This window comes from Emiliania huxleyi, assembly GCF_000372725.1.
Source record: "Emiliania huxleyi CCMP1516 unplaced genomic scaffold EMIHUscaffold_1, whole genome shotgun sequence".
In the NCBI taxonomy this organism is placed as follows: Eukaryota; Haptophyta; order Isochrysidales; family Noelaerhabdaceae; genus Emiliania; species Emiliania huxleyi.
The window spans coordinates 1,030,418-1,054,462 of NW_005202428.1; the positions used below are offsets into that span (position 1 = coordinate 1,030,418).

At 66.8% G+C, this 24,045-nt stretch overlaps 7 protein-coding genes across 7 annotated transcripts; 3 read left to right on the forward strand and 4 right to left on the reverse strand.

The window, feature by feature from the left end:
* Positions 1–114: 114 nt before the first annotated feature.
* On the reverse strand, positions 115–861 carry EMIHUDRAFT_431769 (hypothetical protein; the record flags this gene model as incomplete). Its single annotated transcript, XM_005794057.1, has 4 exons — positions 590–861; positions 470–523; positions 174–403; positions 115–136 (listed from the first exon to the last, which is right to left on the reverse strand). Coding segments are annotated over exons 1-4 (561 nt in total), but the record flags the coding sequence as incomplete, so codon positions are not given.
* Positions 862–1,773: 912 nt separating this feature from the next.
* EMIHUDRAFT_94920 (hypothetical protein) lies at positions 1,774–4,524 on the reverse strand (the record flags this gene model as incomplete). The annotated part of the gene is made up of 3 exons (XM_005794058.1): positions 1,774–3,837; positions 4,035–4,160; positions 4,300–4,524. The coding sequence occupies 3 exons, from the start codon at positions 4,522–4,524 to the stop codon at positions 1,774–1,776; spliced, it is 2,415 nt and encodes an 804-aa protein (XP_005794115.1).
* Positions 4,525–6,153: 1,629 nt separating this feature from the next.
* On the forward strand, positions 6,154–9,120 carry EMIHUDRAFT_447431 (hypothetical protein; the record flags this gene model as incomplete). Its single annotated transcript, XM_005794059.1, has 14 exons — positions 6,154–6,313; positions 6,515–6,600; positions 6,997–7,048; positions 7,182–7,240; positions 7,322–7,402; positions 7,459–7,614; positions 7,686–7,734; positions 7,809–7,897; positions 8,063–8,086; positions 8,167–8,217; positions 8,297–8,339; positions 8,414–8,461; positions 8,538–8,581; positions 8,657–9,120. The coding sequence occupies 14 exons, from the start codon at positions 6,154–6,156 to the stop codon at positions 8,765–8,767; spliced, it is 1,053 nt and encodes a 350-aa protein (XP_005794116.1). The 3' UTR covers positions 8,768–9,120.
* Positions 9,121–11,024: 1,904 nt separating this feature from the next.
* Positions 11,025–12,704, reverse strand: EMIHUDRAFT_194120 (hypothetical protein; the record flags this gene model as incomplete). The annotated part of the gene is made up of 3 exons (XM_005794060.1): positions 11,025–11,322; positions 11,421–12,229; positions 12,582–12,704. The coding sequence occupies 3 exons, from the start codon at positions 12,702–12,704 to the stop codon at positions 11,025–11,027; spliced, it is 1,230 nt and encodes a 409-aa protein (XP_005794117.1).
* A 127-nt stretch (positions 12,705–12,831) lies between these two features.
* On the forward strand, positions 12,832–18,217 carry EMIHUDRAFT_194121 (hypothetical protein; the record flags this gene model as incomplete). The annotated part of the gene is made up of 17 exons (XM_005794061.1): positions 12,832–12,864; positions 12,983–13,078; positions 13,151–13,252; positions 13,626–13,679; positions 14,240–14,497; positions 14,647–14,691; positions 14,991–15,041; positions 15,229–15,276; positions 15,689–15,745; positions 15,910–16,001; positions 16,180–16,399; positions 16,556–16,720; positions 16,759–17,034; positions 17,063–17,146; positions 17,181–17,351; positions 17,439–18,003; positions 18,159–18,217. The coding sequence occupies 17 exons, from the start codon at positions 12,832–12,834 to the stop codon at positions 18,215–18,217; spliced, it is 2,376 nt and encodes a 791-aa protein (XP_005794118.1).
* A 1,069-nt stretch (positions 18,218–19,286) lies between these two features.
* On the forward strand, positions 19,287–20,467 carry EMIHUDRAFT_194122 (hypothetical protein; the record flags this gene model as incomplete). Its single annotated transcript, XM_005794062.1, has 2 exons — positions 19,287–19,918; positions 20,128–20,467. 2 exons carry the CDS (start codon positions 19,287–19,289, stop codon positions 20,465–20,467), a joined length of 972 nt encoding a protein of 323 aa, XP_005794119.1.
* Positions 20,468–21,151: 684 nt separating this feature from the next.
* On the reverse strand, positions 21,152–23,659 carry EMIHUDRAFT_194123 (hypothetical protein; the record flags this gene model as incomplete). The annotated part of the gene is made up of 3 exons (XM_005794063.1): positions 21,152–21,505; positions 21,740–21,916; positions 22,124–23,659. The coding sequence occupies 3 exons, from the start codon at positions 23,657–23,659 to the stop codon at positions 21,152–21,154; spliced, it is 2,067 nt and encodes a 688-aa protein (XP_005794120.1).
* Positions 23,660–24,045: the final 386 nt, after the last annotated feature.

The window sequence follows — 24,045 nt, forward strand, 5'->3', positions numbered from 1 at the left end:
GGACCCCGGAGATTCGTGTGTCGCTCTTTGTCGAAGAGCGACACACGAATGAGAGAAGACATCGAGGTTCTGTTTCTTTAACGTACACAGGTGTGACGCCGACAGTGGGCTCACCCCGGCATCCCCGCGGCACCGCCTGCTACCGGAATCTCCGGGGGCCCCAATCACCTTACTTTAGCTGGCACTTCCTCCCCTCCGAGGCCGACGGCACCCACGTCGCGCGTCGCAAGCGATGGCCCGTTCTTCGCCCACAGCCACGTCAGTTTGGCCGCCATCGCAAAGCTACCAGGCTGCCCGTCGACCCACTCCCCCTCGAGCTTATCGCCAGAGCCGAGTGGCGGAAAGAGCATGACGCCAGGCCCATCACGCACAGGGCTGCCAAAACAGCGCTTCGTCTTGAGGCCTATGGAAAGGAGCAAGGGTATTCGAGGAGAAAAGGGAATGCGTGTGGTGATAGGGTGCATGTCGCCTCCGACATACTTGACTCCTCCAGCAAAGGTCAGTGTGCCGCCAAACGGGACGCCTACATTTGTGAGGTCAGGTGACATCCCCACACTCGGCGCTCAGGTGAGAGAATATGTGAGATTGCCTGGCGGCGCAAGCTTAGAGAGCAACGATGTCAACAGGGTGCATGGGCCGGTGATTTCGATGGAGCCGAGGTCAACGCTGCCACGCGCAGCAGAATGTTCGCCGATGTCACGCGCAGCAGAATGTTCGCCGTCATTCGATGCGGGGATCGGATCGTAGAGCTGCGGCACCGGGCTGCCTGGGTGGTAGCCAGTCTCCGCGCGCTTCTGCTGTATGAACGCCCTGGGTGGCGGTCTGGACTTGGGCCGCTCCGCCATCGGGCCGTTTCCTCCTTGGCCACGGGTCGACGAGTTCGCAGGCTATCTGAGCGGTGTTTCGGTTTTTTTCGTCCTTTCTCAGAGTTGGTAAGCGCACAACCCCGGGCCCGAAATCGCACAGTTCATAGTACCGAATACGGTACTTGGTTTACCACATATCAAGGGAGTAGGTTTGTTGTTGGCAAAGCAAGCAAGCAAGACCGCTCACACAAGCAAGGCTCAACAACTATTGCTAAATCTCTCTCTCTCTCTCTCTCAAAGACTCTTGGTGTAATGTTTGTAACAAACAAACATAGTGCGAAAAAGAAAAGTAGCGCTAGCGTCCCTGAATGCGTCCTGGACGTCTAATCGGAACATCCGACCGCCTTGAAGTCCTTGAAGCGTTTCGCACCACGCTATGGACACCCAGCCGAGCAAGCGCCAGCTCCCCTACTCTGCACAGCAGCAGCCATCGCGCTCGTGCGAGGAGGCTTACCAGGTCCCGTCGGCAGTTGTCGGCACCGTTCCTCGGGCCCCGGTCATGGAGCGCCAGCACGTGGAGGACGTGTCATGCGCAAAAGCGGGATGCCTCCTCAGCACTTGTTTCCCATTCGTCGGCTGGGTGCACGGCATGCTGCTGCACGGCGTTCCTGCTAAGCCTTTAAACGTTGATGCTCGAAATGCGCCTCGTGTGAAGGAGTACAGCGCACCAAGATCTGGCCAACGGATGGTCGCGGAGCTGCTTGCACATGATGATCCCTCCTTGCGGACTGATCGATTTACGCGGTCTGTCTATGTGTACGCACGTGTTGGCCTCTGTTACACTGCGGCGTTCTCTGGAACTCTGCGGTCTCTCCCGGTCTGTGGTGTGTGGACTGCGCCCGGGAGGCTGGGGAGGCGGGACTTTAAACTCTCTAATTAACTTTCTCCGCATGAACCTCGGCATTATCTACAGCAGCCCCAGCTCTCGCAGCATATCCAGATCGCGCTTTGGGGGAGGAGTACTCCCGACGCTGGCCCTGCGGCCTCCGACATTGGCAGCAACTTTGGCGTCCCGCACCAGGTCCCGCAAGCTCGAGACATCCGCGCCGTTAGCGCCGTCGCCAGATCGCGCGTCGCTGGTCCGACGGGCGGTCGTTGTCGAGCGCGGGCCGCTCCGTCGCCGGGGCGCCACCTCGTTCCCCGTCACAGCGGCCGCCTCGGACTTCGCGTCAAACGGGGTGTAGCACTCGGCCGCAACTCCCTCCACGTCGAAACTGGCCCCGCGCGGTGGCGACGAGGTAACAACTACCTCGCCAGCAGCAGCGGAGGCGGCAGCAGCGGAGCCGGCATCAATTAAATCGGCGCCGAGCGAAGTGCGAGTAGACTTCAGCCGCGGACCCACCCCCAATAGCACATCGCTCAGCCGTCTGCGCGTCGGCGGCGCCTCGCCATCGAGCTGTCGTAGACGCTCTACCACCGCCTCCGCCTCCGCCTCCGCCTCCGCCTCCGCCTCCGCCGCAGTCTTCGCCGCCGCCGCCACCGCCGCAGTCTTCGCCGCCGCCGCCGCCACCCGCGCAGCAGCCGCCACCCGCGCAGCAGCCGCCACCCGCGCCGCCTCCGCCACCCGCGCCGTCTCCGCCTCCGCCTCCGCCTCCGCCTCCGCTTCCTCCTCCGCCTCCTCCTCCGCCTCTGTCTCCGTCCTTGCCGCTGCAGCCGCCACTCGCGCCGCAGCCGCCCTCGACGCAGCAGCCGCCATCCGTTGGCCCATAGCCACCCGCGCCGCCTCTGCCTCGGCCGCCTCTTCGGCCTCCTTCTTTGCCACCGCAGCCGCAGCGCGAGCTGCAGCTTGCTTCAACGCAGCAGCCGCCATCCGTTGGCCCATAGCCACCCGCGCCGCCTCTGCCTCTGCCGCCTCAGCCTCCTCCGCCGCCGCTCTTGCCGCCTCCTCCGCCGCCGCCTCCTCCGCCGCCACTCTCGCCGCCTCCACTGCCGCCGCCTTTTCAGCTGCCAAACGCTCGGCTTCCGCCTTGGCTGCCGCCGCTTCCGCCTTGGCGGCGGCAGCAGCCACCTCAGCCGCCTCGCGCTCCGCAACCGCGAGCGCCGCCTTCAGCTCCTTGGCGGCTTGCTCCGACTCGGCGAGGCGCGCCTCCGCTGCAGCCACATCGCGCTGTGCGTCGGCCAGGCTCCGGTCGGCGGCGTGCACTTTCTCGAGAAGCGGCGTCCCGGCTGCGATATCCTCTGGAGGCGCCATCCGGTAGGCGATGCCGCCCTGCGGCGCCGCCCTCGCCACCGCCGCACCCGCCGCCGCAACCTCCACCCTCGCCTCAAGGCTAGCCCGCGCCTCCTCTGCCACCTCCATCTCCGCTGCAGCTGCTGCCAACTCGGCTCTGGCCAGATCGGCCGCCGTCCGTGCAGCCTCCTCCGCCGCCACTGCTGTCGCAGCCCTGGCCGTGGCAGCCGCCTTGACAGCTGCCGCCTCCGCAACCGTCGCCTCGAGCTCGCTGCAAGCGCGGGCCGCCGCCTCCAGGTCCTCGCCGGCCGCCGCCTTGCGCTGGCTCGCGAGTTGAAACCACGTCTTCAGCCGGCTGGCGGCCTGCTGCGACTCTGCGAGACGCGCCTCCGCCTTGGCCACATCACCTTCGCCCTCGGCCATGCCGAGCCCCGCCCTCGCCGCCGCCTCTTCTGCCCTCGCCGCCTCCATGGCATCCGCCGCTCGCGCTGCATCTGCCGCCGCCACCTCCGCCTCCGCCTCCGCAACACTGCACGATGCCTGCTCCACTGCCGCCGCCCTCGCCACCGCCCTCGCCACCGCCTCGGCCACCGTCCCGGTCCTAACCCGCTCCGCCTCCTCCGCCGCCGCCACCCTCGCCGCCTCGGCAACCGCCGCCTCTGCCGCCGCCGCCTCACGCTCCCTGGTAGCTAGCGCCGCCCCGACCGCCGCCCGTCGCTCTATCGCAGTGCGAAGCGCCGCCTTCTGCTCCGCCTCGTGCTCCGCCGTGGCCGTCTCAAGCTCGCCGGCTCGCCGGCTCGCCTAATCTCGTGCGGTCTCGAGTGATCTCGGGCAATCTCGCCTCGAGCTCGGCACGAGCCGGGGCCCTCCTCGAGGCTGGCTTGAGCGAGTCGCTCCTCGGCTGCGGCGACATTGTCGTCCGCCTACTCGCGCTCCTCCAAGTCAGGGGCGATTCGAGCGGTGGCCGTTAAGGGAGCAACTGCTTCTGCCTGCAGCACAGCGTCGCGCAGCGACAGCCGCGCCAGCGACAGCCGCGCCACTGACGCCTCCTCCGCTGCCACCGCCTCTGTCTCCGTCCTTGCCGCTGCAGCCGCCTCGAGATCCTCCGAGGCGTTTGCGAGCTCCTGAACCAGTTGGGGGGCGAGCGGGCAGTCTCGGAGTGCGCGCACACGGAGGCAACGAATCTGATACTGATATTTTCCCCGGACACGATATGAGATGGGCATGAACTACGAGACCAACAGCCTCAGCAGCCCACCACACTCGCAGCGCCGCCGCGCGCGCCTTGGCCCGCGTTGCATCCTCCTCGGCGGCCATCTGCGCGTACGGACCCTCGTCGGTCTCGCGGAGTTTACAGATGGCCGCAAGCACGGCCTCGTGCAGCTGTGGTCGGACGGGCGCTGCCCGAACCATACGGCTGCGCACACACAGGGCGAGGCAGACGAGCAGGCAGGCACCGGCCAGCGCCGTGGAGACTGTGATCAGCATTTTCGAGGAGCTGCAGGTTGGCTCGGCGTGCGGACGAGCCAGACGCTGAGCACAGCTGGAAAGACTGAACAGCTCTTTTCCTCGGGTAAACACGGCGAGGGCGACAGCAAGAGTTGAACGGGAGGCGCCGGACTCAAAAGACACCGTCACATTCCTGAGACGAGCGAGGGCAGCCTCCTTAAAGGCAATGGGGTCTAGATTCGGAGCGCTCGCCGAAGAGGAGTACGACAAAATAGCGCCCGTGATTGCATGCACGCTGCCCGCACTCACGGACCCCATACCCGAAAGAAAGAGAAGGGAGCTCGCGGGAGAGGTGACGAGTGAACTACAGGTAGTGGGGAAGGCAGCCTCGATCGCCATACTCACATGGATGAAAAAACCGCGCCATTCGCTCTCACCTGGCAACCCTGTCTGCACGTCTCGCGCGCGCGTGAACAGGGCTCCAGGCCCCAAATTACGTGTGAGTGTTAGAGTTGTTTGGTATTGCTAAAAATCTCTCTCATGGATGCGAAACAACGACAAGACCAAGGCACGGGCAGAGGAACGAGAGAAGAATATAGGGTGGATAAAGCGCCTGTTCACGGCATGGAGGGTGAGCCACACCGAACGTACCGAACGTAGAGCCGAGCGGAGGGAAACGGGGGAAGACGACTCCGAGGAGGACGAACCAGTGGAAATACCGTTGTCAGCCGTCACGATGCACCCGAAGGGGACCCCAGCGCCGGCTTCATCCGTGAAGGCACAAGTGTTCGAAGAGAGAGTGGACCTGAGCAATGATATGACTGGGTGGCAAATGATCGCAGTGGGCGTCAGAAGACTCGTCCTTGCGCGAGGAGAGCTCGATAGACTCGAGGGGCCAGGATATGCAGCTAGGAGGGCGGAGCTGCGCCGAAAGGCGAAAGAAGCCGCGAGAACAAGGGACCGGCAGGCGGCGGCGGCGTCGCAGAACGAGACAGAGGAGAGCGACGCGACAGAGGAAGAAGCGACAAGGGAGAGCACGACGAGAAGGGGGCGACCGCGAGGTGGCACGAAGGTCGCAGCGAGAATCGGAGAGAGACTGCGAAGAGAGATAGGAAGAGGCGGACGCCCAAGGGTGGGCGACGGCTAGTGCACCTCACCCCTCTCCTTAAAATCCCTGTGTGGTGGCGGCGTGCCGTCCCTCCCCATTCCTCCCTTGGGTTGGCCGTTTTCTTTCTTTTTTTAAGAGGGTCGAGAGAGTAGAACAAATCCCCAACCCTACTGTCCGAAGAGCCAAAAGCGCATGTCTTGAAGGTCCGACTGGAAGCCCTTCTAGCCACCTTACACTCCCCCGCAGTATCGCACCTCTTGTAGAGAAGCGACACTACGTTTCCGCAGCCGGGGATTCTCCGGGTACTCCCTCTCCTCTCACATCCTTGAAGGTGAGACTAAACCCCCCCTTACCCACCACCCCTGTCAGGTGTGAACACAAAGGATTCGCTGTATCTATCTACTCAGCTGCTCCGCTTACACTTACCTGTGAAGTGTGAACAGCGGATTTTGACTCAGCGTTCTCCTCGACGAAGGGAGTCTATCGGTGTCGAAACACCGCTCTGACAGCGCTCACAGCTGCGCCTTGGACTGCTGCTCTGAGGACGAGAGATCAAACAAATGAACCCCTGCTCCTCCTTCGCGCCGGGCTGCACATACTCCGCGTACACACCGCCCAGCAGCACGTGCGGCGGCCGCATCACATGGCTCATCAACAACGGCGGCGTCGAAGCGCGCGAGGCCTGCCGCAAAATCGGTGCGGAGGAGTACGTGAGCGAATGTTCTGCGTGCTCTCCGGTGGATCTTTCGCCGCCGCCACCCGCGTCGCCGAAGCCCTCGCTGCCGCCTTCGCCGGCGCCGACTCTTCCGCCGCTGCCGCCGCCGCTGCCGCCGCCGCCACCGCTGCCGCCACCGCTGCCGCCGTTCCCGGAGCCGGTGCCTCCGGCGCCGCCTTGGCACGGCGGCCCTCCGCTGCCCGTAGCTCCGGCGCCATCAGCGCCGTCGACGGACAGCTGGCTCGCCACGGTCGACAAATTGTTGCGCGACAAGTTGCAGCGAAGCGCCGGCGTCCCCCTTCCGGACCAGCTCGAGGCCGCAGCATCGCCACCCACCGCCGCCCACTCTCTCGCCTCCTCGCCTCCACGCGCCCTCACTCCCGCCACCCTTGCCTCCGCCTCCAAGCTCCTCCGTTGTGCCTCCACCTACGCCGCTCCTGCCTGAACCTCCTCCCACTGCACGTCACACACCTCCGACCCACCTTCTGGCCCACCGCCGCCGCCCTCTACCGCCCACCTTGCCCCCCCCGCCCCCTCCTCCCCCCCTCAGGTTGGTCCGGTAGTCGTCCTCGCCCCGCTCCTCGCCGCGGGGGCCGTCGCCCTCGCCGCCTGCCTGTGCCTCCTCCTAATCTGCTGCTGCCAGCATTGCCGCCGCAAGAGCGCGGCCCACATTGCCCCCTCGCCCGAGTTGCCCGGCCGCGGCGGCTACCGGCTGAGTGCGGCGGAGGAGTCGGACGCAGGTACCGGTCCGCTCCCGCACACGCCCCCCCTCCCACCCCTCTCTGCGCCCCCCTCTGCCACCAACCCCGTCTCGGAACCGTCTCGGAACCGTCTCGGAACCTTCTCGGAACCTTCTCGGAACTTTCCCCGCAGGAGAGTCCGTCGTCATTCAGAGGCGCGTCTCCGGACGCAGGCTGCTCGGGGCTGACGGGGTAGCGCCAGCTCTCCGAAGACGCGGTGCTCGCACCGCCACTCTCTCCACTGGAATGAGTTTGGCCCCACCCGTTCCTTAGGCGACCTCCGACAACCCGGCGCACTTGCTGCACGATGGGACTCTCTCCAAGGCGGCGCTTTCTCGCTGCAGCGAGCGGGCTGTAGCCGCGGCGATCGCTGATCAGCCCCCACTCACCGGTGCCTGCACCGGTGCCAGGCGGCGCTGCTTCGCAAGCTGGCGGCTGCGAGTCGGAAGGCGCAGCCCTCCACGCGCTCGGACGTGGGGGGGAGGATGCGGGCAGCCTCGCCGCCGACGCTCGACTCCGGCGCGTCACTGCTCGACTCGTCGGGCGGATTCGGAGAGTCTGCGACGGTGTGGGGAGCGGCGTCGGGTGCAGGGGTGTCCACGACACGTCCCTGACAAGTCGCGGGCATCTGCCGCAGGTCGTCGGGACGCGCCGGCTCGAAGGCACAAGTAGAGAGCTGAGCGCGGGCGAGCAGCCGCGCCGCATGCTGGCGGCGGCTTCGCCTCCGTGGTCTGCTGAGAGTCTCCTGCACCGAGAGCAGGCGAGAAGCTGGACCGGATGCTCGTCGCGCTGGAGATGGAGGTGCCTGCGGGGACGCCGCTCTTCGCCAAGGTTGAGGCAGTCGAGCAGGCGCACACACCCGAGCAGCACCCGAGCTCGCCCCCGCATCGAGAGTCGCGAGAGATGCCGCTCAGTGCTCGCTACTCCCGAGTCCCACCGACGTTGAGCCCCCCTCTCACTGTGGTGCACTCTCTCCTGATACAGACAAAGGCACCACTCGGCTCTCTGTCGTAGGCTGCCGAGCTCGTCGTCGACAAGGAGAGAGATCCGCCTCTCTCTCTCCGCAAGGGGGGGTGATCTCCGTACCTCGGCTGCACCTCGACCAGATCTCGGCGTAGGAGATCGGCCTGCTCGCGCGTGTCGATGGGCTCTTCGAGGCGATGTTCGAGGTGCGCTTCGCGCGGCAGCGAGGGCCGCCCAGCGCTCTCCTTCAGCTCACCGTTCGTGTCTGTGTGACGTGCGCCCGAGGTGCATCTCGGCGAGGAGAAGGGGGACGGCTCGGCGTACGACGGCGCCTACCTGCCCCGCGAGCGGCTCTCTCGAGGCTGCACTCTCGGCCCGACCCCGCCCTATCTCCCGCTCCAGGCGCCTACCTGCCCCGCGAGCGGCTCGACCATGCGATGTACTCGCTCGGCGCACCCGTCGAGCCGCGCTCGAGTCGCTCGAGGCGGCGTGTGCCCCTCTCACCGTGGACTCTCTCCCCCCCCAGGCATCGCGTGGGCGGCGTCCGAGTCGCTCGACCAAGACGTGCAGGTGTCTGCGAGGGGGCAAGAGCTCGACGAATCTCGGCGAATCTCGCATCAACTCTCGCGAACCTCGCGCTCTCAGGTTGTCGAGGAGGCGCTCGGCACCGAGAAGGGGCCCGGGACCAAGCTGGAGGAGCGGATCGACGCCATCTGCACCGAACTCGGCTTGCCTGAGGGGGCGGACGAGGTCTGAGCCTCTCGGGGCCCGTGCGGCTCCGAGGCTGCGGCTCTGAGCGCTTAAAGCTCGCGGCGGCGGCGGCGGCGGCGGCGGCGGCGGCGGCGGCGGCGGGAGGCAGCCCCTGAGGTTTGCTCTCCACGCGCTGTCCGCCCGGCGCCAACTTAGAGAGCGAGAGGTCGGTGGGGATACGCGCACTCGCGAGGTGTTCGCTGTGTCGCGCAGGGAAGGGCACCACGTGGGGTGGGGCGACGCCGCTCACGCGGGGGACTCTGCTCATGCCAAGCTGCAATAGATGTGAGAGGAGTCAGTCAGGCGCGGAGCGCCGCGCTGAAGCTTTTCTGTGTATTTTGTGAGAGCATTTTGAGCATTTTGTTGAGCTTGAAGCTGTGAACCGCGCGGCGGTTGTTCTTGTTGTGTTTGAGGAATGAGGGTTGAGGGCATTCGATTTGAGCGTTTTGTCTGTTCAGCTTATATCCGTATCACATATCAGCACACTCAGTCAGGACTCAGCTTACAGCTAGCTCTTGCGTCTTGGAACTGCAAGCTTGTTTTAATATTTAAAGCCGTACACGTCTCTGCGTGAGCTGCTGTGTGCACCGTAACCACTGAGAGGGCGACGGGCTGACTGGCAGTCGAGACTGGTGCGTGATTAGAGTATCCCTCCTCGTCCTCACACAATAACGGTCTCTCACAGTGAGTCCTGCCGGCTGTCGTGGGGGGTGCATGATCTTGGGTCGCGTGGGGGGATATGCGGGTTACCGGTAAGATGCATCCGGGATGCCTTTGGTTGTGTGAGCCTGTCTTCAAAACGTATCCGGGCTGCGGGCCGGCCCATCCGTGAGAGGCGACAAAATCGGGCCGCCCACAAGCCCACCAGTATTCCATGCGATCTCGCGGTTGGCGTCGATCGCCACCTTAGTCACCGAGGCCACCTCCCTAAAAAACGAGGTAGCCACCGCGGTGTTGGCCTTGATGGCCTCCTTAGCCACTGAGGCCATCTGGTTAACAGTGTTGTTGCTCAGCGAGGTGCCGCCGCTTATAGCCTGTGGGGAGCGGGTCAGGTCGAGTAGGGTGTGAGCTATGGGGCGGCGGACCGAGCGGTGAGGGGTGATTGTTAGGGCTCTGGCCAGGCACACCAAACCTGTCTCGCAACTGCAGTGCCTTCCTCGGTGAGACGGCGAAGGAGTAGTCGCGGTCTCGTGCAAGTTCGCACTCTTAAATAACTTCTCGAACGCCACGCGCCCCTCCTCCGCGATGGAGTCTTTCACCGAGGCGGGCGTTGCAGCTGCCGGCGCGAGAAAGCCTCCGGCCGGTGCCGGGGCTGGATCAGTGCTCTGCTGCAGCGCTTTTCTACAACGGCGAGTGAAGGTGCTATGCCATTCGTGGAAGTAGCAACCTCCACTGCCGCAGCAACAATAGCCCGCATCCGCCCCCTCGCGCGACGAGAAGCCCGCTGCTTCCGCCTCATGGCACGTCAAATCAGCCGCCTTGAACTCAGCACAGGTATATCCAGCGCGCCGCAGCTCAGTTGGCGAATAGCCTGCCACTCTCGCCTCGTGCAGCGAGTACCCCGCAGCCTTGAGCCCATCCACATAGCCCGCAGCCTTTGCATCTACGCATGTCATACCGCTCAGCTTCAGCGCTGTGTAGCCTGCCGCACCAGCCTCTGCACTTTCGTATCCGCCGCACTTAGCCTCAGCAATTGTGACCCCCATTGCCCGCATCTCTTTCAAGGACGGATGGCCTTGCTTACGAGCCTGACCACAGGAGACGACTGCGGGCTGCGCCTGCAGCTGCTGCACCTGTAGCTGTAGCTGTCGCACCAGATTTACCAGCTCGGAATTCTGCGTCTCGAGCTCTTTGACAGGTCCGACATGCGTTGCTGGGCGCCTGCACAGTGGCTTCCGCCGCATCCATGGAAGCCTGGACGCGGGATTCCAGCGAGTGCACTGCCTGCTTGGTTTCCGCCTCAAGACGATTGCACACTTCGCCAGTCTCATCCACGCGCGCCACCCAGCGCATGCCCAACGAGCAGCTCAAGCGACGGTCCATACGATGGGACGCACGCGCAGTGCCTTAGTACGCTTATTTATTTTTCTGCCGCACCACTGTTTCCGGGTAGCGCCGGACGCTCCGCGGTACTATGACGCAGGTGACACTTCTGGCTCTTTTCTGCAGCTTTTGCCCTTCAACCTTCATGTGCCTTACGGGAAATTCGTTGTCAAGCGCGTAGGAGTACGTCCACTCTCCACAGTACCACACCCTCCACACCCTAATAACCGCACACGCTCATATTGTCCACTCGCGGGTCGTAGATGGTCCCCCCTTGCGCCCTCACCTGCCTCTCCACCTCCGCGCCCGTCCGCCAGCTCTCGACGTCGCTCTCTGCCAGCACCTCCACCGAGCCGCCCCGCCGCCCGCCGATGAGCCGCGCGACCGGGTACCGCTGCATTGACATGTGCCACGCCTTGTCCGGTCCCGTCACAAGCGGCAGAGGAGCGGTGATGGCGTCGCGTGTCGGCGCGTGTGTCGGAAGGTAGAAGATCGCGAGGGGCGGCTCGGCGCCCTCGCTGGCGCGCGCGGCGATGAGGGCGCCAACCATCAGCGAGTAAGTTGAGCCTACGGGTCGCACGGTGGGGCGTGTCGCGCGCGGAGCGGAGCCCGCCACCGGCCGTGAGAGGGAGCGCCAAAGTGTCCGACAAGGTGGTGGCCGTGTGAGAGGAGCTCGAGGTCGCTCAACGCCGTGGGGCCGTCGTCAGGCCCGTGCTCCGCAAAGTACGTGCGGACCCGCCGCTCGGACGGCCTCGGGTTGCCCATCGTCTCGCACCCGATCCGGACCAGTGCCGCGGAGTAGACGCCGTAAGAGGCCCTCCGATCCGATGCTAGCAGCACCGTGCACCTTCTCCCGCGCACGAGCGCCTGCACAGCGGCCAGGACCGCGGGGAGGTACTCCGACCCGAGCATCGCCGTCGACTGGTGGCGCAAGTGCACGGAGACCCGCACGCCCTGCGCCTGCGCGGCGCTCCCCCACTCACAGCTTTGCAGGTGCAGCGCCTTCCCGTGGCGTGGTGCGCGAAACTCAAACATGGCGCGAAAGAGCTTGCCGTAGAGGAAGTGGACACCGCGACGAAAGAGCCCCGGGTCGGCGGACGGCGAGAAGCGCATCGCCGCTGCCTCCTGGGAGTGGAAGCGCGCACACGACGCGGAGGACCGCCCGGAACGGGGCACGCCACCGCAGCTGGCCAGCACGAGCGGAGCGGCCCTCTCCCGCGCGTCGAGCCGGGTGCAACCCGAGCCCTCGTGGTTTGAGAGGACGCAACCCTCAAAGTTGAAGGTGGTGCAGTTTTTACGCTCGTGCGGGCGACAAGCGGGGTAGGCGACGGGCCTGTCTGGCAGGGCAGATTTCGGCTTCTTTGCGAGTGTGAGCGCCTCGGCGACGGAGGCCTGCGGCACCGCAGGAATGCCAAGCAGCCACGCCTATAGGCGGGCCGATGGCATGTTAGCGCCCGAGGGATCAAAGATTTGGCGGTGGTGCAAGCCGACCCGCGGGCTGTGGGTGTGGGCGAGAGTGGGAGTGAGGGCGATGATGGCGGTGAGGGCCTCGCCGTCGGCCGCAGCGTGCCCTCGCAGCCATAGTGCAGCGCATCGCTCAGCCGCGAGAGAGGCAGCCGGTTGGCGAGCGCAAAGACGGCATTGTTTAAAAACTGCGACGCGAGTGTGGGGGGTCAGCGCCGGTGTCGAACCACTGCGGACGGTGGGCGGGGTTCGAGTCCTGGTGAAGCCGGTTGCCGACAAACTTGCTGCAGCCCTTGTCAAACATGAGCCTCACCGTCGTGCCGGGGTGGAAGTGGTGCAAGCTAGCGGCGTTGGGGCCAGCGAGGGACGCGTTGAGGGAGAGCAGGCGGCTGAGTTCGGCCTTGAAGGCGGACGAGCGCCTGGACCTGGGAGGCATGCCGAACGAAGGGGGAATGTAGCGGGGCAGGGACGTGCGTTACGAGTTCCACCGAGGGAAGCGCGACTAGGTTTCTTTGTCCCTGTTGCCCCGCCTGGGCGACCCGTCGTACCGACCCCTCGAGTGCATGAAGGTCCTCGCTGTCGCGGAGAAGCCCTCAGTCGCAAAGGAAATCGCCAACATTCTTTCGCAGCAGGCACGCCAGCCGCAGCGGAGGCAGCGGCTGCGCTGCTTCGGCGCACACACTAACCACCGGTTGCCTTCCCTCGCCCGCGCAGAGCTACCGCACCCAGCAGGGCCCGTCGCAGTACAACAGGCTTTTCGAGTTCAGCACGCCCTATCGCGGCTCGCAGTGCCAGATGATTGTCACGTCGGTGGGCTGCTCAGTTCGGCAGCCGCCGCAAGAGCAGACTCTCCGACCGCGGCGCGCCACCTTCCCTGTTCAGGTGACGGGCCACCTGATGGAGCTCGAGTTTTGCGACGAGAGGCACGCAAAGTGGAAGCGGTGCGACCTTATCGAGCTCTTCGACGCACCGATCCGCCAGCGCGTCCCCGACGACAAGCGCGACATCGAGCGCAACTTGGAGCAGGCCCGCCACCGCCCTCGCGGCCGCCGCCATCGCCACCCTCGGCGCCGACCTCGGAGCCACCGCCGCCACCCTCGGCGCCGACCTCGGAGCCACCGCCGCCGCCCTCGCCGTCGCCGCCGCTGCCTTCGCCGCCGCCCTCACGGCCACCGCCCTCGCCGCCATCCTTACCGCCGCCGCCGCCGCCGCCGTCACAGGCTGCACGCGGCTGCCACGAGCTGCACTTGTGGCTCGACTGCGACCGGGAGGGCGAGGCGCGCTGCGGAGAGCGGCGCGGCGCGGAGAGGGCGAGGCGCCGCCTGCTCACGCCTCGGCGCCGGTGCGGTGCCTTCAGGCGATCGGGTTCGAGGTGGTCGACGTGTGCAAGAGGGCAAACCCGCGCCTGCAGGTCCGCCACCCCGGCCACACCAGCTTCACCAGCCACAGCCGGCCTTTGCCGCCCAGCCTTGCGGCTGCTGCGGAGGAGCATCACTTTCTGTCCGTCCGTCCGTCCGCGTTGGCGACGGGGCACACGGAGGCACCCACACGGAGGCACCCACACGGAGGCACCCACTGCTTTGCTCTACAGCTCGCTGCCTTGCGGCTCGCCGCCTCTCGACGCACTCCCCTCGCGCACACACACGCCCACCACGACACGTCCGCGACACGTCCGCGACATGTCCTGCAGATCCGGCGGGCGCGCTTCTCGGCGCTCATCCCGCGCGACATCTTCCACGCGCGCCGCCCCGCCCCAGCCGAGACCCAGCCGAGACCCAGCCGAGACCCAGCCGAGATGCAGCCGAGATGCAGCCGAGATGCAGCCGAGAGAGCCAGTGTGCACCGCCTCGCCCTGGCATCCTCTTGTTTCCGCGCCGCCGTCGCCGCGCCGCTGAGGGCCGGGCGGAGGCCGTCGATACAAAGCCGCCTGACTCCCCCCCCCCCTTCCCCCCTTCCCCCCCCTCGACACAGGCGCTCGCCAACCTGGTCCCTCCCGACCAGCGCCTCGCGGACGCGGTGAGCGCGCGGTCGGAGATCGACCTGCGGCTCGGCGCAGCCTTCACGCGCTTCCAGACGCTCACGCTGCAGGAGCGCAGCACGGCGAGCAACCGGACTCCTCCTCGCGCCCCTCCCTTCACGCCGCACCACGTGCGTGGTCAGGACCAGTACGAGGGGCTCGACGGCTTGCTCAGCTACGGTCCGTGCCAGTTCCCGACGATGTGGTTCGTGGTGCAGCGCGCGGCGCGTCACCCCAGATGCGGAACACCGACCCGTGTGTCCTCTGGCTAGCACTCTCTAGCACTCTCGAGCGGGCGCGCGCATTCGGCCGCATTCGGCCGTGTGCGATGCTCTCGAATACTTTCGCCTTCGTGCCGTAGGCGCGCATCGACGCTTTTGTGCGCGAGGCCTTCTACGCGATCGAGGTGGAGCACCGCAAGGCGCTCGGCGCGCCGCTGGGGAGCGAGGCCGAGCCGCCCGCGGCGCCGGGCAGGGCGCCGGGCGGCGCGCCGGGCGACGAGATGGTCACCGCGGTCTTCAAGTGGAAGCGGAACCGGCTCTTTGACCGGCCAGCGGCGGTGCTCGCCGAGAGATGGTCAAGAGATGGCCGAGAGATGGCTGAGAGATGGGCAAGAGATGGCTGAGAGATGGCCGAGGGATGGCCGAGGGATGGTCCAGAGAGAGATGCTTCCCCAGCGCCGCACCGCCCTCCTCTCACTCACAGGTGATGCTCTACGAGATCTGCGTCGAGCGGCGCCTCGCGACAGTGACAAAGGTGCGCCCCCCCTCCGCGCGTACGCACGCGCGCGCGCACACGCACACACGCACACACACACACACGCGCGCACACACACACACACACACACACGCTGCCCAACCCCGGTCCTCGCCACCGCCCCCTGCCACCGCCCCTGTCGCCGCCGCCGCCCGACGTGTCGGGGCTCGCCTCCGCCCGCCCACAGGTGGACGGCCACGAGAAGAGGAAGTGGCGGCCGACGCCGCTGCACACCGTCGAGCTGCAAAAGGCGCAGCGGCACTTTCCGAGACACTTCCGACACTCTTGGGACTCTCAAGAGGACGCGACACAAGGAACAGCGACTCTGCGACGCTGCCCTTTTGCCTCTCTCTCTCCTCCCTGCTGCCTCTCCTCCCGCCACTTGCCTCTCTTCTCCTTCCTGCTGCCTCCCACCCCGCCACCTGCCCCTCTCTCCCCCCTGCTGCCTCTCATCCCGCCACCTGCCTCTCTCTCCCCCCTGCTGCCTCTCACCCAGCCACCTGCCTCTCTCTCCCCCCTGCTGCCTCTGATCCCGCCACCTGCCTCTCCTCTCCTTCCTGCTGCCTCTCACCCTCCAGCTGTCGTCCAACCTCCTCCGCATCTCCTCCGACCGCACGATGGACATTGCCGAGAAGCTCTACCAGCAGGGCTTCCTCTCCTACCCGCGGACGGAGACGGACAAGTTCAAGGCGCGCGGCACCACCGTAGCACGCGCCTCGCGCCCCACCGGGCAACAAGCTCTTCCCGCCCGTGTCTCCTCACGGCGCACCCGTGGCGTCTGCTGCGACGCCTCCCGCCACGCGCCGGCGACACGGCCGCCGCCGCACAGTCTCCCACCCTCCCACCACGGCAGCCGCGCCGCCCGCAGGATGGGTTCGACCTCGCGGCCCTCATCAACGAGCAGGCGGGCCACCCCGAGTGGGGAGGCTTCGCGCGCGAGCTGCAGGCGGGAGGCTTCCAGTGGCCGCGCGACGGCGGGCACGATGACCAGGCGCGCCCACCGCCCCTTCGACCTCCCTCTCCTCCTTCGCCGCCCTCCTGACTGCCGCCTCGGCCGCCGCCTCGGCCGCCGCCTCGGCTTGCCGCGCCTCCCGCTTCTCCGTCTCCTCCTCCCTCCGATCCTTCGAATGCGGCCTAGAGCGCTGACGCCGAGCCTCTACCCCTTCCTGCCGCCGGCACAGGCGCACCCGCCGATCCATCCGCTCAAGTCTGGCGCGCCGCTGCAAGGCGACGAGGCGCGGGTGTACGAGCTGGTGACGCGCCGCTTCCTCGCCTGCTGCGCGTGCGACGCGCTCGGCTTCGAGACGACCGTCGACATCGAGATGGCCGGCGAGCAGTTCAGCTCGCGCGGCCTGATGGTGCGCGAGCTCAACTACCTCAAGGAGCGCCCGACACTTTCCGAGACACTCCCGAGACACTTCCTCTAGACCCACTCCCCTCGCACCGCCGTGTGCGTCGCACACGCACGACACGTCCGCGACATGTCCGCAACGTGTCTGCGACGTGGCCTCCAGGTGTGGAAGTGGGAGCGGTGGAGCGCGAGGAAGATCCCGAGCTACTACCTCGGGGAGCAGTTTGAGCCGACAGCGCTCCACCTCCACGAGGGGCACACCTCCCCGCCCTCGCCGCTCTCCGAGGCGCGCGCTCCGTCCAAGGCGGAGCGAAGCTTTGGCCGCCTCGTGTCCCGCCTTACCGGCCGCGCCCCGCACGGCGGCAGGCGGAGCTCATTGGCATGATGGACGAGCAGGGCATCGGCACGGACGCGACGATCGCGCAGCACATCAAGAAGACGCTCGACCGCGGCTACGTCGAGAAGCGCGTGCCAAACAACACCTTCCACCCGCTGCCGCTCTCGAGGATCCTGCTCGACAGCTACACGCGGATGCCGCAAGCCTTCGACCTCGGCGTCCCCCACCTGAGGGCCGAGATGGAGCGCGACATGGCGCCCGCCGCCTCGGCGGAGCTCGCGCGGCGCGGCCGCGACGCGTGCGGCGTATGACGTGCCCCCGCGCATGCCGTAGGGAAAGGTCTGCTCCGGGCAGATGACGAGGCAGGAGTGCGTCGACAAGACGGCGCGCAAGAGCGAGGCGCTGCACCAGCCCTGGGTCGGCGTCTCTTCACGCGGCTCGGTGTGAACAGGTCGACATGATGAGAGGGCTCTACCGGCACGCCAGCGTCAACAGCCGCTGCCTCCACGCCGCCGCCGCTGCCATCCTGGCGCGGCCTGACGCCTCGAGCTGGGCGCCGCAGCGGCTGTCGGACGGCTCGCGCCCTTCATGTGGCAAGTGCCAAGGCCTGATGGACCTGCGAGTGCGGCCGCAGGGCGGCGGCGGAGGCGGAGGCGGAGGCGGGGGGGGGCAGCCGTATCGCGTGCTGCACTGCGCGCGCTGCCGCGAGCACTATGATGTGCCTGGCGGCGACCTCGCCTCGCATGGCCACCGCTGCCCGCTCGACCAGTTCCAGGTCCTGAGCGTGACCAACACCGCGACGGGCAAGACGCACCAGATCTGCCCAAAGTGCTTCAAGGACCCGCCCGCAGAGGCGACGGGCGGCAAGGCCGTGGACGGCCTCCGCTGCTTCGCCTGCCTCGCCGACTGCCCGCTCGCCTCAGGCTCGAAGGTGCTCCGGCCTTGCCCGAGCTGCCAGCGCGGCGAGCTGCTCTTCAAGGCCCCGAAGGCCATGAACGGGACGTTGCTCGAGTGCTCCAACTCCGGCGAGGGCTGCGACATGAAGCTCTACCTGCCCGGCGGGACCACCCTCCAGCGCCTCTCTGCCCAGCCGTGCGCCGGCTGCAGCCACTCGCTCCTCTCCTTCACCTTCAATCGCGCGTCACTCGAGCCGCGGCTTCGCATGCACCCGTACGACGCATGCTGCTTTTGCTCCGAGCCAAACCTGGCAGAGATCCTGCGAGACTGCAACGACACGGCGGACGGGCGGCGCAGGGTGGCACTGCTCTGCTCCCGTGATCCTCGGGGCGGCGGCGGCGGCGGCGGCGGCGGCGGCGGCGGCGGTGGCGGCGGCGGTGGCGGTGGCGGCGGTGGCGGCGGCGGTGGCGGTGGCGGCGGCTCTGCTGGCAGCTCCACCGCCCCCGCAAGCTTGCAGTGCATCGACGTCGAGGATGCTGCGGACACGGCCGCTGCGGTGGGGATGTTTCAGTCGATGCTTGGCGTCGATAACGCCCGCGGGCGGAGGAAAGGCGGCGGGGGAAGGGGCGGCGGCGGCGGCGGCAGCGGTCGAGGCTTTGGCGCCGGCGGTGGCGGTGGCGGTGGCGGGGGTGGCAATGGCCGTGGCTACGGTGGCGGAGGGGGAGGGGGAGGGGGTGGCGGTGGCGGCTACGGTGGTGGTGGGAATAGCGGCTACGGCAGCGGGTTCGGCGGTGGACACGGCGGCGGCGGCAAGGGCGGCGGCGGCAAGGGCGGCGGAGGGGGAGGTGGTGGCAACGCGTTGCCCTCTGGCGGCGGCGGTGGCGACTGCTTCCGGTGCGGGCAGAGTGGTCACTGGGCGCGCAACTGTCCGCAGGCCACCCAGGGCTTCGCTCCGCCGAATGGCGGCGGTGGCGGCGGCCGGGGCGGGCCGGCTGCTGGCGGTGGCAAGGGGCGAGGCGGGGCGCAGGGGGATCGTGGCGGCCGAGGCGAGGGGCGCGGGGCTGGCGGGCGCGGCGCGGGCCGGGGCAGCAGCGGCGCGGCGGGGACGAGCACGGCCGAGAAGAGGAAGTGCAGCATCTGCCGTATGGAGGGCCACACCAAGAGGAAGTGCCCCCAGGCTCCCCGATGACGTCAGTGACGCGGGGAGAATGTACACCCACACGCGTCGACGTCCCTGTTTGTGTTCCGCGAGTCAGGAGTCTCCGCTGACCGTGGAATATTGTGATTTTTCTGTACGGTGAGGTGTCTCGTACGTTATGAACTGGTTATGAAGTGGCTGTCCCCTGTCCGGGACGCCGGAGAGATCGGGTTGGGTCTCCCCCGCCTCTAGCCCTGACCCGACGGAGACTCCATCACCCTCGCCCAGGATCTACAATGCTGTCTTAAGGTCCGACAGGTTTTCGGCACCGGGCACCGCCTCAGGATACATTTTTTTGTATGCGTCGTGCGGGGGCGGACCCTCGCAGATCACAGATCACACTCACCAACGGCCGGCAGCCGACCGGGAGCTAGCAGGCTGGGCTTAAATTCTTTTGCCCTGTCGGCTGCCTCTGTGGTCGGATCCGCGAGCTCTCTGCTCGCGCTCTTTGCAGGGCCGGAAATGCTCGATGCGCGCGAGATATTTGAGCTGCGTCAGCTCTGCACCGCCGCCAGCATGACGCAGGAGTCGCTCGGCAGCCTGCTCGACGCCTCCCTCTCGGTGCCCGTCCTCGTGCGCAGCGAGGCGGCGGCCATGGCGGCTGCGAAGCGGGCGGGCCTGGGCATGGAGGAGCGCGGCAAGCTGCGTGACGCGCTTCGGCGGCACAAGGAGGAGGTGCTCTCGGCGGAGGAGCCGAGGATCGTCGAGATTGACGATGACGACGCCGAGGCGCACCACATAGTCGCAGCGCAGCAGCAGCTCGCCGTGCTTCGGTCGGTCAAGCGGGCAGAGCAGGCGGAGGCGGCAAAGGGGGAGGAGGTGATCCGCAACGGCGCGGTGTGCGACCGATACCGCTGGACGCAGGAGCTGGGCGAGCTCACCTTCGCGCTCGAGCTGCCGCCCGGCACGGCAAAGCGGGACGTCGCCTGCCGCGTGACGAGCGGCACTGTGAGCTGCGGCGTGCGCGGCGAGGCGCCGCTGGTGAGCGGCGAGTTTTACGCGCGGGTGCGCGCCGACGAGGCGATGTGGCAGCTGCAGGATAACCACCGCCTCGTGGTGAGCGTGCCGAAGCTCGCGCTCGACCGGCTACAGTGGTGCAGACACTTCCGAGACACTTCCGAGACACGTCCGAGACACCCCGCCTCGTCGCCCGCCAGGCCGTCTCGCACCCACCCACCGCCGCTGTGTGTGACACCTCGGGGGCTCCGCTCGCGCACGCCTACGCCGCGCCGCCACTCGCGGCACGACGAGCCCCCACGAGACCGCCTCGCCACGGCCCTGACGTCTGAGGGGATGTGCCCAGGTGGCCTTGCTTGCTGCGCGGCGACTCCGAGATCAGCACCGACACATGCGAGGAAGGGCAGGCGAGCAACCTGCTGTACCGGACGGCGGAGCGGCGGCTGCACGTGCAGAAGGTGGAGCTGCCCGAGAGCAGCGACCCCGGCCGAAAGTACAACCCCAAGGAGGCGGAGGCCGCGTGGAAGGAGTTTTTTGCGAAGTTTCCAGACCTCAAGGCGTGGGAGCTCTCCTTCTCGCCAAAGACGCGCGCGGACGGCTCCGTCGAGAGCGTCGAGGACCAGCTGGTCGACACGCTCAGCAAGGCGATGAGCAAGGACGAGGGAGGCTGGGAGAAGGCGGCCTGATTCTCGCGCTTGCGCGCTGTCGTCGTGGAGTTGCGCGCTGCCGCCGTGGCACGCGGCGTGGGGGAGCGGGCCGGTTCGCCACAAGTGACGGAGACTCGTCTTGAAGAGAGCTATGAGTGGATGGCCGGGTGTATGCGCTTATTTCAGCGCCCCCCCGCCGCACGCCTCCCCGCTCCCCATCCACGTGTGCGTTCGAAGCGCTCGTGCGGCACGTGCTGAGAATGAGATATATTAAAACTAAAAATCGCAGATCGAGCGAACGACAACGAGATCAGCACAGACGAGCTGATCAGCGGAGTAGCCAGAACATGTGGCTACAAGCTCTGAGTACAAGCTTGAGGCTTGAGCCAAGCCATGAAAAGTACTACAAACTCGAGCGAGAATCGAGATTCGAGTATCGAGAGAGCGCCCCGGTGGCGCGAAGAGTAGTACCAGGAAGGGGCCACGACACACACCGTGTTTGCGAGTTAAGAACAGTACCAACGACCCAGTGCGAGGGGCGGCATGCGGTGCTAGCTGGCAGCCTCGGCCCGGCGCCCGTTCGCCGTGCCATGATGCTGTGCGTGGGCCGGGCGGGGGTCGGCCAGTTGGCCCACACTTCTCATGCTGTGCAACTAGAGCGCTGCACTCTCATGCGCCGGCTTGAGAGTGTCAATGCCGCCCCGCCACTCTCTCCCGAGTCACTCACTGGGTGAGGGCGCCATTGGCCTCGAGCCGCGCCTCTGCGCGGACCGCGCGAAGCTCCATCTCCTGCGCCTTGGCCGTGGCGTCGGCCAGCTTTGCCTCGAGGCGCTTGACCCTCTCGCGCTCCTCACGCAGCTGGTCGAGCATTGCGCGGATCACTGCGTCGCCCACCGCCTCCGTCCTCGGCTCTGGCGCGGTGGCCGGGGTTGCCGGCTCCGAAACGGGGTACGCCTCCTCGGGGCGCTCGACGTACGGCTCCCAGCGGATTGGCTTCGCCTTTGCCGATGCGGCCTTGCGCGCGTCCGGGTCAGCCTCGCCGGCGCTCGGCGGGCGGGGCGGCTGCTCAGGAGGCTCCTATAGGGAGGGGGGGGGGGGCGGTGGAGCGGCGGGGGACGCGGAAACGGTGGTAGGGATGAAGGAGCCTGCATTGGCGCCGCCTCCTCTGAGTGCTCTGAGGCGAGCATGTTGACCACGCCCTTGTACTGCGAAAGGGGGGACACGGGGCTCGGCAAGAGGTCAACGGGGTGAGCCGGCGGGCGCTGGTGAGTCGGCGGTGGCTAGAATTGGCGGGAGCCCGCTGTATAAAACCTGATTTGGGCTCGTGTCGCCGGTTCCCGGCAAGTCCTCCGCTGACAGGTATGAGGGGCGGCGGCTCCTCGTCTTGGTCGAGGGGATGGAGGCCTGCCGGGCGTGGATGTCGGCCTCGGTCAGGTTCTTGGGCTCGAGGAGACGCGCAGCCATTGCCATCGTGATGGGCACACGAGACTGGGTGGCGCTATGATTAGATGAGGACCGGCGGGCGCCAAACCGCCGGCAGATCGTTTAGGTAAATCAACGGCCTCAGTGAACACGTATGCCTCCCACAAAAAACTTCCGACGCCGGCGCTAGTCCTAACGACGTTTGCTGCCCAACGCCAACACCCCACCTCGTCGTCCTCCGCCTCTCCCTCCCTCGGCCTCGCCCCGGACCACCGTGGGTGTGGCAGCGTCACAGGAGCCGCACACGGTGCAGTTGTCAATCCTTCCGCTTTCGGGCAGGCCCCATACGGCAAACTCGGCTTCGCCATCGAACTGCACCGGCACGCCGCGCAGCTCGAGCAGCTCTAGTTCGCTATCTGGCGCCAGCTTCGCGGGCTGCTTGTCCTTGTTGGTGCCGAGCGTCTCGTGCTGTAGGACGTACTGCACGCGCGCCGCAGGATTTGGCTCGCCACGGTCCACCGTCCAGCGCTTCGACATGCCCTTGTATGCTGCGTGATTTGCCCCTACAAAGTCGCTTCGGATCGTGTCCAGCTGCCTTGGGAGGCACGGGAAGCTCACGCGGTCATTTGGGAGGGGCGCGAGCGTCCGCTCGTCGAGCGTGATCCGCCCTGACCCGTAGTGCTTGTGGCGATAGCTCAAGGCCAGGACCCCGGGCGCGACCCTCGTAAGTTTCGAGATTGCAATGCCGACAAACCCCATTGAGCCGACTCCCCGGAAGAGCACCTCCTGGTCCCAGCCTGTGAGTTGCCTGCGCACCCATATCCCTTCCTCCAAGCGGGCAACGTAGATCTGCATGCTCCTGTTGGCATCATGCTTGTGGTAGGCAATCACAGGCCGACCGTACGTGTCGAAACTGAGCGGTGTGCCGCCGTTGATCAGGCCAGACCGCGTGGGGACCGGATCGACGACGAGCGAGCGGTTGGACAGGCGCAGGGGGAGCGAGACGGACTCGCCGGTGGCGGTCTCCCAGTGCACCAGGTCCGGGCTGCGCGCGTACGAGAGGTCGTGGTTGGTGTCGCAGCTTGCCCGATCCCTCCACAGCCATACCATGTGGAAGCGACCGTCAGGCCCGCGCCGGGGTTGTGAATTGTAGGCGCTGCGTCTGCCTTCACCATCGAGTAAGGGCCGCGCCATCATCCGCGACCAAGTCCGCGTCCTCGAGTGGTACCTGTTTACGACGATGATGCCCCTTCCTGGGTGCCCATGGCGGTAGTTGAACAGGAGCGCCCCATCGCGTCCCTTCATGAAGTTTGGGTAGCTGACGACGCTCTCCTCTTTACCAGTCATGGGCAGACGCTCAAAGGTGCTGATGTTCCCTGGCTCGCGGCTGCGGAAGTAGATCAGCATCACGCAGTGCATATTGCCAGAGAGGTGAACGTGGCCGTTCCGGTCCACCGCCAGAGTGATGCTGTTGTGCGAGTCCCAGGCGATTTGTGTGGGGAGTCGAGCGTAGATCCACCTGTGGCTCGAGCGTAGATCCACCTGCGTGTCGAGAGTCCGCTTCGCTACCGTCAACCAGTGCGCGGCGTCATAGTAGCACACGTACTGGGCGGACCCAAAGGTGTACAGAAAGGCGGGGGCAGGGAAACTGCCAGGCACCTTGTCGACCACCAGGCGCTTGACTCTGGGAGGTGACGGTGGCCGCCTCCGAAACAGGTGAGAGGCGTGCCGGGCCTCGGGCGTGGACGGGTGCTGCGTGGGCTCGGCGCGAGGCGCGGGTCGAGCGAACGTAGCCCAGATGAGTAGCATACTGTGGGTGCTCCCAGTGTGGCGGCGGTCGAGATCGAGTTGCCGAAGTGAGAGCCACTCTCGGAGGCTGCCTCCGTGCCGGCGCCAAGTTATTGTGACACGGACGTCCCCAACTCCGACGTTTCGCAAGAGAATGCGCGAACTCGACACCTTCACCGCGCTTGAGGGAACGGGTGGGGAGGAGCTTGCAGCGGCAGGCGCGATTGACCTACGCGGGCGGGCGCTGCAGGATGTCAGTCTCCTCCGCGCCTGCCCAGCCTTGCGGCACGCGGTGTTGAGTGGAAACATCCTCTCACGACTTGAGCCTCCTGGGCTGCTCGGCTGTACGCGGCTGGTGAAGCTCGATCTCTCCCACAACGCCCTGAGAGTCCTCCCGGGCCGCTCTG